This window comes from Capricornis sumatraensis, chromosome X (genome assembly GCF_032405125.1).
Source record: "Capricornis sumatraensis isolate serow.1 chromosome X, serow.2, whole genome shotgun sequence".
Taxonomy (NCBI): domain Eukaryota; kingdom Metazoa; phylum Chordata; class Mammalia; order Artiodactyla; family Bovidae; genus Capricornis; species Capricornis sumatraensis.
In genome coordinates this window covers 23,145,765-23,158,879 of record NC_091092.1, presented here as the reverse complement: position 1 = coordinate 23,158,879, position 13,115 = coordinate 23,145,765, and the positions used below count along the sequence as shown (strand labels likewise).

At 35.2% G+C, this 13,115-nt stretch overlaps 1 protein-coding gene across 1 annotated transcript in view; it reads right to left on the bottom strand.

The window, feature by feature from the left end:
* Positions 1-617: 617 nt before the first annotated feature.
* Positions 618-13,115, bottom strand: part of KLHL4 (kelch like family member 4) — a 136,534-nt gene continuing 124,036 nt past the window's right edge. The window contains exons 10-11 of the mRNA XM_068962430.1: positions 2,944-3,115; positions 618-1,723 (exon numbers count right to left, since the gene is read on the bottom strand). Of these exons, the coding sequence (XP_068818531.1) occupies positions 1,664-1,723; positions 2,944-3,115 (232 nt within the window). The 3' untranslated portion in view covers positions 618-1,663. The remainder of the gene's footprint in view (positions 1,724-2,943; positions 3,116-13,115) is intronic.

The window sequence follows — 13,115 nt, the reverse complement described above, 5'->3', positions numbered from 1 at the left end:
AGATAAAAGTAACTCTACCTCTGCATTGACTTAGATAAGGTATGAATTTAAAATCCAGCGGAACTCTGTGGTGTGTGTGTGTTTATAGCATCTCTGTGCTTCCATCTCTACCCTTAGAACTCAAGATGTCTATAGCTCTTTATTTAGAATTAAAGACAATGAATGGCAGAAATAAGAAACAAAACAGGAGAATTTTCTTTTCATATTTAAATATTTTAGCTATTGGAACTTTAAATATTAAAAGGCCAATTAAAAGTGCATTTGACATAATTTAAAGCCACACTCTTTATAACCAGAGGAAATAGATTTTATTTAAATTCAGTTTGTCAAAGCACAAATATCTTCATACATTTATGTTGCTCTTTTGTAAAACTTAAAAGGTAGTACATTTTATAAGCATCTCTGGATTTTATTTGTTGGTTTCACATACTACAATACAAAGTCCATTTAAAAGAACATATTGCAGAAATTCTAAAATAGTAATTTACTTGAAAAGTTACTGTCATAAAGAAGTTTTTTTTAAACATTTTCTTAAATATTTTTTATAACTGAACATGGAAGTAAGAATTTAAAAGTAAAATACTACCCAGTTAGATTTTTTGTTGTTTTTTACTTCAAAGACTTTTTGAGTACATATATCCTTAACATTCTTTACTGGATAAATACAAAATTAACATAAAAGCATGTACTGGTACATAAAGGATATAGAATTAACCACGAATATTGAATATTTTGGTGTTTCCATGTGTTAATATTGCAGAATATCTCAATTTTACTACTGTTTCAAAATTTCTTTGATTTTGAAAACTTGTTTACAATGACAGGTGTTACAAGAGTTTGCAGAAATATTTAAGGATAATATTAATGTCTATATAAGTGAGGTCCTGACACTCAAAAGCTAAGGTCAAAGTTTGCATCAATATGATAGATAGTCACCACTATATTGTATAGATTGTGTTTATTTAATTACAATAATATTTTACTGGTAACAAATCTAACAAGACAACATGTTAAGGAATTACCAAATCTTTATGTGTGCTTTGAAAGATGATACTGTAAAAAGAATGTCTGTGAAGATTTTAACATACTGTGAACAGCATAACAAATTATGTCTGAGCTTTTTTTTAACCAATTTTTTACCTCTTGGTAAATGTGAGGTACTATTTAGCTATTTCGGATACTGTTTGAATATGAGGATGATGTCTTACTGTAAATCAAATGTTATAATTTGAGCTTTAGATCTTTTATATTAGTTATGTTCCAAATGATAGGGTGCTTATTTTTTTTTTATACAGAAAATATTTTTAACTTATCAGACTCCTAACTTAAAATTACCCATACTTTTATAACCTTCAATACTTTGGTCACTATCAATTTCCCTGAAGCATTTTTAACATTTTAAAATAACAAGGCTAAACCTAGACTACTGGCTTTTCATTTATATTAACTGCAACAACATACACACTAAACACCCATATATAATTTATGTTCAAAAATGTACTTTGGCTTCACAAATGAGAGCATTTATAACTATACATTAAAATGACACAAGAAATTTCATGTTTGATTACTTATCGAAGGAAAGGACGTGTTTCTTCTTCCTCGTCTCTTCCTACTCCATTTCTTGAAATTATTTGGTTTCCTCCCCTTTGATAAAGATAGTTTATGGTAGCTTCACCACCACAACACATGTACCAGCTCTTCCAATGTTAACAGGAACTTCCTAATGCAGAAAACAAAAATAAAGAAAGCAATGCTGTTTGAATGAACTCTATCTTTGGCATAATATATTGGAGCTGAAAAAATCCTCAGCTGTTCTGGCCCAGCCTTCATCTTGTATAAAGATAATGGAGAATGCAGCCCAGATAACATTCCAATGTGGAGACAGCATAGTCTTTAAAATGCAGTAGATCTGAGTTTGAAGGACAGGTGATCTTGGTTAAGTTTCACCTCTCTTGTAATTTTCTCACTTAAAAAATTGAAACTAATAACACTCATCCTTCAATGTTTTTGTTAGGGGTAAGCAAGAAAATGAATGAAAATGATTAGGGATATAGTAGTTATAATCTGTTTATCTAGTTGTTCTCTTTCACCCTTTGCAAGGTCACACGATGAAACAGTGAAATACCTGGAATAGAATCTACATCTCTTAACTACTTGTCTATAATTTTCTGAAAAGTAATTTACACAAGGTTAGAAAAACATTTTTTATCATATTTGACCAACATCCCTGTTTGCTAAATATTTCTTTTCATTTCTAAGCTGGTCCTAACCATTGTAAATTTAAGAGCTAACTATATGGCAGAACTTGAGTATTTCTGAGGGTCATAATGAATCATATTGTTGGAGTAAAGAGATAGAAACCCACGTTCTTTCTGTGCCCCTTCTTATATTAATATTTTCCTTAGAATTTCTTCTGTTGATACCCAGAACTCTTTAGAGGGTTTAATTCCAGTCTTTTACTGTGCACCAAATCCCTGAATGACTAATTAGTAGTTAAGAGTGTTGCAATTTGTAGAATCTCTATAAGGAGGAGACTGAAAGATTTTTCTCCTGGGCACCAGTCAATAAGAAGGGACAGACAATTGTAGATAAAGATATTATTCCTTGCTTCTCAAGTCAAAATACACACATAAAAAGGTGTTTAGAGAGTAAAGCTCTTGGATTATTGAATCTGATTCACTTTTCTATGAAAGGAATGAGTCCATGAAGCTTAGAAAATGTCTTGTCCTCACTTTATATAAATACTGATGGATTCTACTAATGATCAAACAGCTCAATTAATAATTCTCTATAGCTAAATAAAGCACATGCAATAAATTTCACTAAAAGAATTTGATTCAGCCCTAGAGTGGAAGAGAATGGGATAAATTCCAAATATATATTTTAATTTTTGAATTAAAACTTGAAATATATAAATTTGGATACTTAAATTGAGAGTACCTCTCTCCATTCATCTTTCTGTGCATCATACGATTCAACAGTGTTCAAATAGGTATGTCCATCATATCCTCCAACCACATAGAGTCTGTCTCCAAGGGGACATACAGCAACAGCATCTCGAGGAACACTCAGAGGTGCCACAGTTGACCATGAATCATTTTTTGGATCATACCTTAAGAAGTTCAGGCAGACAATTGAAAAGAAAGTTATACAGTGTGAAAATTAAAAATAATATACATTAATAAAATATATACTTATCTAATAAAAAGAAATTTAATAATACCTTATAAATAGCCAATGTAATCAGAGTAATAAATATTAAGGCTATGACAGAATTCTCTTCAGCCACCAGAGGACACTCAAAGTATAGTGAAAGTGAATTTCCTTTAAAAAATGCCATGCATTTCTTTGATCAGTTCTCAGATTTTCTGAGGAAACCACACATTGGCATCTCAACGTTATGTGAAAAATGCCCTCTTTGCCATTTAGTATGATGGTTGGAACACATTTTTGTCTTATTCTTTATCAAAGTTATACATGTGATACCTGATCTTGTTTATGAGAGCTCACATTTTAAGTAAATCAGAATATAATTGCCTTTTTGTTATATAAACTATGGTTACCATGGTTTTAATACTCTTTGTAGTTACAGTGACCACAGTCTTATTATTTTTCTTATTCTTATTCTTTCTTCTATGAAAGTTCTTATTCATCTTCACAGGACCCTGGGATTTTTATTTACATTTTAATTTGAAATTGATTCCTCATCCCCAAATATATTTTGTAAGCAAAATGACAGAGCATTCAGTAATCTGTATTAATTAAAATCTTCTCCAGGAATTATTTCCTAAAATTTGAACCCAATACATAATAATAAAATCTAAAAGAAGTAGAACAGAACTTCCCTCATGGTCCTAGTGGTTAAGAATCCACCTGCCAGTGTGGGGGACACAGGTTTGATCTCCAAGTCTGGGCAGAGTTCACATGCCACGGGGCAATCAAGCTCATGGGACACAACTACGGAGCTTGAGCTCTAGGGCCCAGGAGCCACAACTACTGAAATTCACATGCTGCAACTACTGAAGCCCTCGAGCCTGGAGCCTGCGCTCCCAGACAAGAGAAACCACTGCAACGAGAAGCCAGCACACCACAGTGAAGAGCAGCTCCCAACCTCCACAACTAGGGAAAGCTCGTGTTCAACAAAGAAGATCCAATACAGCCAAAATTAAATAAACAAATTAAACTGAATTTTAAAAAGTTTCTCTATTATAGAAAAAAGGTTTAAATAGTTTTAAAACACAGTGAACAAAAAAACTTATACAGTTATATGTGTAAATTTTCTCTGATCTTATACTGGCCTATTTGTAAATTCCAATGAAAACATTTATTTTACTAAATATATTTTCATTTATTACCGTCTGTTAATTTCCTTATATTTGTATTACTCGTCTGATTTCTGTTTTTCCTTGTTTAATCATAATCTAAATCATATAACCCCAGCTTTCACTTGAACTTGGCCTTCACATCCAGTAATATTTTCAATAATATCTGAAATCAACAATAATTAAGATATCCTCAATATCCACCACATATTGTTGAGTGTCATGAAGGATTTCACCTTAAATTATGATGTTATACTGAAACCCACAACCTAAAGATCCACAGCTGTGTTTTAGCTAAGCTGAATCTTCAACACAATTGCTATTATTAGTTGACGCTGCATTCATCTAACAGAGTACACTCATACAACTACACACATGTATGACTGGTGAACCAGGGCTCACAGGATTCTTTTATAGATGGGCATCCAGAGCCCAAGATTTTTCTGCATATACATGATAATAAATGTTCAAAAATGTGGTTAATGTTAATAATATCTGGACACTGCTTGATTAATGAGAGGTTTGAAGAATGTAGAATCTTTTGAAGAAAGAAAATTGTCACCTTTGTTATTATCTGTAAGGACACACAGGAGCAATTATTAAAGAAAAAGTTAACCACTACATCACCTTCAAATTAAACAGCACCTGTTTCTCCCGTTTTCTTTCTCTTTTGCTTTTTGGTTTCTCCTTACTTTGGTTATAAGTATATATATTCTAGTGGAAATAAAATGCAGACATAAGTAAGGAGAACTGGTCATAGACTTATTCCTCCACATGGTGTAATTATGGATAATTTGCTTGACTTCTTTGCCACAGTTTTCTCATCAACGCTATAGAAATGGTAATCCCTGACCCAGCCATCATAAGTTTATGTGATGGTTTTAGAAAACTTTAATTTAAAATGATTATCTTAATTAACTGGATGAATCTCCTATAGTAAGCTGTTGATGTTTGAGTAGAAAAAGAGTTTCAGGAATATTGTCTAGGACATGGAAATGAGAATTATCTAATTCCATAGTGTGCATCTTTGACTTTCTACTGACAAGACTATTTTACAACTCTATAAGTGTAGAAATTAAGTTGTAGAAAACTGAATTTTCTTGTGATTCCTATACATAACAATAAAATAAATTTTGCTTGATAGAGATAGAATTAATTTCTAACCCGAAATGATGACCCTCCCAAATACTGCTTTATTCTCTATAGGATACTAACTACTTTTGCATCTATGAACAATTTTTACAGCATTATTCACCATTTTCCTAACTGTTTTTATGTATTTTCTTCAAAGATTTTTTGAAATAATTTGAATACCTTATGAGTTACCACATTAATTAATGAATTACACAAAACATTTGACATGTTACTCATATTTGTATCAAAGGCATAACTTTTCAAAAATTATACTTTAACACTAATTATTTCTTCAATATCTTTTCAAAGAAAATGCCAATAAGGGGATAATGATAGTAATAATAATACTAATTATAAAATAATACAAACAAAATAAAACCAGCAACTAGCTTCCATTAAGTACTTAATATGTGCCAGGCAACACACTTTTTATTCTGTACCCTATGAGGTTGATTATTCCCACTTTTCATATGAGGAAACTGTTTAGAGGGGTAAAGTAACTGTGTCAAAGTCCCATAACTTGCAAATAACAGATCTGGGATTTGCACCCAGATCTTTCTGACTCCAAATCTAGTGCTTTTAACTAGTATACTATATGATTTTTGATATGCATGAAGTGCTTTTTTCCCATTAAAAATTAAATTAAAAGTGGTATATTTGGAAATATAATTATATCAATAAATAAAAATTAGTTATTATGATATGTTGATAACTATTTAATTTTGTAGCCTGAATTATGAACTGTATATCCAGCTTCCTCCCGTGAGTTTATATTTTCCTAGTTGTATGTGTAAATGCCTATTGAAATTGGTTTAGACACCTCATATTATTGTAAGGCTAATTTCATAGTGCTAGAATGCAGACAAATTACTCTCTTTTTCAGGTCTCAACATAGAACTACACAATTGCAGGCATTCTAAGTAAAGCCAGGAAAATGCAGGCATAATAATGAAATAGAGGAAGGTGATTTAATTAAACTTTTTTATGTAGTCTAGATTTTTTCCTTATGAAATGTATGCTTTATAGACTAAAGCTAACTTCATAATCCAATACATTTAGATATAAGAAACCAAGTAAATGCAACACAAGCTAAACCACTAAGATAAAACAAAAAGCTTCCAACACTGAAATAGACAAAAACATAAGACTTTAGTATTCCAGAAAGAAAATTTCTTACTAATTTGAATTTATTAAAAGAAAATGGCTATTATAAGAGCTGGGAGTATTACTTGTTTCTATATATGATTTAGCTTTCATTTTAGATGAAATTTTTGTGAAGTCAGGTTTGATTTTCATGGTGACAAACCTTCATTACTTTTTATTTACTAGATATAATTTTGAATAATATTGCTTATTTTGTATAAAACCCTTCTAGACAACTTTTAATACCATTGTAAAGAACAATATGAATTTATTATATCAATATCACTCTTTGACCTCTCCTTGTGAATTTACTACTCCAATATAACTTAAGTATTAATGGAATTTGAGAAAGAATAATTACTTTTACATGGGTTTCTTTGTACATTTGATTAAACCAAGTTTTCCCAAATATAATAATTACTGATACTGTCTGTTTATCATATAGGAGGTGATACAGTTTTTCATATTACCAACTGTCATATAAAGAGGAAGCTATATTTATTCTTAGATACAGAAAGATACATAGTTTTACAACTGTAGGGATAGAATTCAATGCCTAGATACTCTTCCTTAAAATGAAAGCTACGCTTAGATAAATTTACCTTTACTAAAATTTTTATTTTTAAAAAATTTATTTGTTTTTAATCGAAGGAAAATTGCTTTACAATACTGACTTGACTTCTGCCATACATCAAAATGAATCAGCCACATGTCCCCTCCATCTTGAATCTCCCTCGACCTCCCAGCCCACTCCAATCTTCTAAGTTGTCACAAAGCACCATGCTGAGCTCCTCCTGTGTTGTATGCTACTGCTAAGTCTCTTCAGTCGTGTCCGACTCTGTGAGACCCGATAGATGGCAGCCTACCAGGCTCCCCCGTCCCTGGGATTCTCCAGGCAAGAACACTGGAGTGGGTTGCCATTTCCTTCTCCAATGCATGAAAGTGAAAAGTGAAAGTGAAGTCGCTCGGTTGAGTCCGAACCTCAGCGACCCCATGGACTGCAGCCTACCAGGCTCCTCCATCCATGGGATTTTCCAGGCAAGAGTACTGGAGTTGGGTGCCATTGCACTTCCTATTAGCTATTTATTTTACACGGTAATCTCAAAAATGAAGAATGATCTCTGTTCCAAGGCAAACCATTCAATATCACGGTAATCCGAGTCTATGCCCCAACCAGGAACACTGAAGAAGCTGAAGTTGAATGGTTCTATGAAGACCTGCAAGACCTTTTAGAATTAACACCCAAAAAAGATGTTCTTTTCATTATAGGGTACTGGAACACAAAAGTAGGAATTCAAGAAACACATGGAGAAACAGGCAAATTTGGCCTTGGAATATGGAATGATGCAGACAAAAACTAATAGAGTTTTGCCAGAGAACACACTCGTTATAACAAAGACCTTCTTCCAATAACACAAGAGAAGACTCTACACATGGACATCACCAGATGGCCAACAGCAAAATCAGATTGATCATATTCTTTGCAGCCAAAGATGGAGAAGCTCTATACAGTCAGCAAAAACAAGACTGGGAGCAGACTGTGGCTCAGATGATGATATCCTTATTGCCAAATTCAGACTTAAATTGAAGAAAGTGGAGAAAACCACTAGACAATTCAGGTATGACCTAAATAAAATCCCTTTATACAGTGGAAGAGAGAAATAGATTTAAGGGACTAGATCTGATAGACAAAGTGCCTGATGAACTATGGACAGAGGTTCGTGACATTGTACAGGAGACAGGGATCAAGACCATCCCCGAGGAAATGAAATGCAAAAAAGCAAAATGGCTCTCTGAGGAGGCCTTACAAAAAGCTGTGAAAAGAAAAGAAGCCAAAAACAAAGAAGAAAAGGAAAGATATAATCATTTGAATGCAGAGTTTCAGAAAATAGCAAGGAGAGATAAGAAAGACTTCCTCAGTGATCAATGTAAAGAAATAGGGGAAAACAATAGAATGGGAAAGACTAGAGATCTCTTCAAGAAAATCAGAGATACCAAGGGAAATTTTCATGCAAAGATGGGCTCAATAAGGGACAAAAATGTTATGGACCTGACAGAAGCATAAGATATTAAAAAGAGGTGGCAACAATACATAGAGGAACTGTACAAAAAAGATCTTCAAGACCCAGTTAAACACGATGGTGAGATCCCTGACCTAGAGTCAAACATCCTGGAATGTGAAGTCAACTAGGCCTTAGGAAGCATCACTATGAACAAAGCTAGTGGAAGCGATGGAACTCCAGTTGAGCTAATTCAAATCCTGAAAGATGATGCTGTGAAAGTGCTGCACTCAATATGCCAGCAAATTTGGAAAACTCAGCAGTGGCCACAGGACTGAAAAAGGTCAGTTTTCATTCCAATCCCTAAGAAAGGAAATGCCAAGGAATGTTCACACTACCGCACAATTGCACTCATCTCACACACTAGTAAAGTAATCCTCAAAATTCTCCAAGCCAGGCTTCAATAATATATGAACTGTGCCCTTGCAAATGTTCAAGCTTGTTTTAGAAAAGGCAGATGTTCAAGCTTGTTTTAGAAAAGGCAGAGGAATCAGATATCAAATTTCCAACATCTGCTGGATCATTGAAACAGCAAGAGAGTTCCAGAAAAATATTTATTTCTGCTTTATTGACTATGCCAAATCCTTTGACTGTGTGGATCACAATAAACTGTGGAAAATTCTGAAAGAGGTGGGAATACCAGACCACCTGACCTGCTTCTTGAGAAACCTGTATGCATGTCAGGAAGCAACACTTAGAACTGGACATGGAACAACAGACTGGTTCCAAATAGGAAAAGGAGTACATCAAGGCTGCATATTGTCACCCTGCTTATTTAACTTATATGCAGAGTATATCATGAGAAACGCTGGACTGGAAGAAGCACAAGCTGGAATCAAGATTGCTGGGAGAAATATCAATAACCTCAGATGTGCAGATGACACCACCCTGATGTCAGAAAGTGAAGCGAACTAAAGCGCCTCTTGATGAAAGTGAAAGAGGAGAGTGAAAAAGTTGGTTTAAAGTTCAACATTCAGAAACTAAGATCACAGCAACTGGTCCCACCACTTCATGACAAATAGATAGGGAAGCAGTGGAAACAGTGGCTTGCTTACTTACTTACTTACTTTATTTATTTATTTTTGGCTCCAAAATCACTGCAGATGGTGATTGTAGCCATGAAATTAAAGGATGCTTACTCCTTGCAAGGAAAGTTATGACCAACCTAGACAGCATATTGAAAAGCAGAGACATTACTTTGCCAACTAATGTGTGTTTAGTCAAGGCTATGATTTTTCCAGTAGTCATGTATGGATGTGACAGTTGGAGTCTAAAGAAAGCTTAGCGCCGAAGAATTGATGCTTTTGAATTGTGGTGTTGCAGAAGACTCTTGAGATCCAAGCAGGATCAGTTCTGGGTGTTCATTGGAAGGACTGATGTTGAAGCTGAAACTCCAATACTTTGGCCACCTGATGTGAAGAACTGACTCATTTGAAAAGACCCTGATGCTGGGAAAGATTAAGGGTAGGAGGAGAAGGGGACGACAGATGATGAGATGGTTGGATGGCATCACTGACTCAATGGACATGAGTTTGGGTAGGTTCCGGGAGCTGATGATGGTCAGGGAGGCCTGGTGTGCTGCAGTTCATGGGGTCACAAAGAGTCAGACACTTCTGAGTGACTGAACTGAACTGAATATATATATTTCAGTGCTATGCTCTCAATTCTCCCCACCCTCTCCTTATACCACTGTGTCCATAAATGTGTTCTCTGAGTCTCTATTCCTGCCTTGCAAATAGTTTCATCAGTAACATTTTTCTAGATTCTATACATATATATGTATTAATATACTATACTTGTTTTTTCTTTCTAACTTACTTCACTCGTATAACAGATCTAGGTTCATCTATCTGACTAGAATTTACTCAAATTCATTCCTTTTTATGTTTGGGTAATATGGCATAGTATATATGTACCACATTGTCTTTATTCATTCATCTGTTGATGGGCATCTAGGTTGCTTCCATGTCCTGGCTATTGTAAATAGTGCTACAATGAACAGTGGGGGTACATGTGTCTTTTCAATTATGGTTTCCTCAGGGTATATGCCCAGTAGTAGGATTTTCTGGGTCATATGGTAGTTTTACTCCTGTTTTTTAAAAGAGAAATATCCATACATTTCTCCATAGAGGCAGTATCAATTTGCATTCCCAACAACAGTGCAAGTGGATTCCCTTTTCTCCACATTCTCTACAGAATTTGTTGTTGGTAGATTTTTGCTGATGGCCATTCTGACCAGTGTGAAATGATACATCATAGTTATGTTTTGCATTTCTCTAATAATAAGCAATTTTGAGCACTTTTTCATGTATTTGTTATCCAGTTGAAGGTCTTCTTTGGAGAAATGCCTGTTTAGGTTTTCTGCCCAATTTTTGATTGGGTTTTCTGTTTCTATGATATTCAGCTGCATGAGGTGCTTGCATATTTTGGAGATTAATCATTTGTCAGTTACTTTATTTCCAATTCCGTTCAGTCAATCAGTCATGGGGTACACTGTGCAAACCCATGAACACCAGGCTTCCTGTCCATCACCAACTGCTGGAGATTATTCAAACTCATGTTCATTGCGTCAGTGATGTCATCCAACCATCACATCCTCTGTTGTCCCCTTTTCTTCCCACTTTCAATCTGTCCCAGCATCAGGGTCTTGTCCAATGAGTCAGTTCTTCACGTCAGTGTCCAAAGTATTGGAGTCTCACCATGAGCATCAACCCTTCCAACTGATTTCCATTAGGATTGACTGTTGGATCTCCTTGCATTCCAAGGGACTCTCAAGAGTCTTCCCCAACACCACAGTTCAAGAGCATCAACTCCTTGACTCTCAGCTTTCTTTATAACCCAATTCTCACATCCACACATGGCTACTGGGAAAACCATAGCTTTGACTGGACAGACTTTTGTTGGGAAAGTAATGTCTCTGCTTTTTACTATGCTGTCTAGGTTGGACTTAACTTTTCTTCCAAGGAGCAAGCATCTTTTAATTTCATGGTGGCAGTCACCATCTGCAGTGATTTTGGAGCCCCCCAAATAAAGTATGTCACTGTTTCCACTGTTTCCCTATCTATTTGCAATGAAATGATGGGACCAGATGCCATGATCTTAGCCTTCTGAATGTTGAGCTTTAAGCTAAATTTTTCACTCTCCTCTTTCACTTTCATCAAGAGGGGCTTTAGTTCTCTTCACTTTCTGCCATAAGCGTGGTGTCATCTGAATATCTGAGCTTATTGATATTTCTCCATGCAATCTTGATTCCAGCCTGTGCTTCCTTCAGAGCAGCATTTCTCATGATGTACTCTGCATATAAGTTAAATAAGCATGGTGACAATATACAACCTTGACATACTCCTTTTCCGATTTGGAACCCGTCCATTGTTACATGTCAAGTTCTAATCGTTACTTCTTGACCTGAATACAGATTTCTCAAGAGGCAGGTCAGGTAGTCGTGTATTCCCATCCCTAGTAGAATTTTCCAGAGTTTGTTGTGATCCACACAGTCAAAGGCTCTGGCATAGTCGTTAAAGCAGAAGCAGATGTTTTTCTGGAACTCTCTTGATGATCCAGTAGATGTTGGCAATTTGATCTCTGGTTCCTCTGCCTTTTCTAAAACAAGCTTAAACACCTGGAAGTTCATGGTTCATGTACTATTGAAGGGTGGCTTGGCAAATTTTGAGCATTACTTTACTCACACGTGAGATGAGTGCAATTGTGCAGTAGTTTGAACATTCTTTGGCATTGCCTTTCTTTGGGATTGGAATGAACAGTGATCTTTTCCAGTCTTGTGGCCACTGCTGAGTTTCCCAAATTTGCTGGTGTATTGAGTGTAGCAATTTCACAGCGTCATCTTTTAAGATTTGAAATAGCTCAACTGGAATTCCATCACCTCCACTAACTTTGTTCGTAGTGATGCTTCCTAAGGTCCACTTGGCTTCGCACTCCAGTATGTTTGGCTCTAGGTGAGTGATAACACCATTGTGGTTATCTGGGTCATGAAGATTTTTTTATATAGTTCCTCTGTGTATTCTTGCCACTTCTTCTTAATATCTTTTGCTTCTGTTTAGGTGGACCTAACAGATGTGCCCATCTTTGCATGAAAAATTCCCTTGGTATCTCTAATTTTCTTGAAGAGTTCTCTAGTCTTTCCCATTCTACTGTTTTCCTCTATTTCTTTGCACTGATCACTGAGACAGTCTTTCTTCTCTCTTTGTTATTCTTTGGAACTCTCCATTCAAATGGGTATATCTTTCCTTTTATTTCACATTTTTTTCTTTTCTCAACTATTTGTAAGGCTTCCAGGAGCCGCCATGGGAGATCCCACCCATGACAAGGTCATGTGGAAGAGAACTGTTAAGCAAGGCTTCAGAACTCAAGGGGCTCCCTAGGCTTTCTCGAGCATCTACCCCAAAACCAGAATCTGTCTGTTTTACTGTTTCATGACTTTCACCAACTCCTCTGA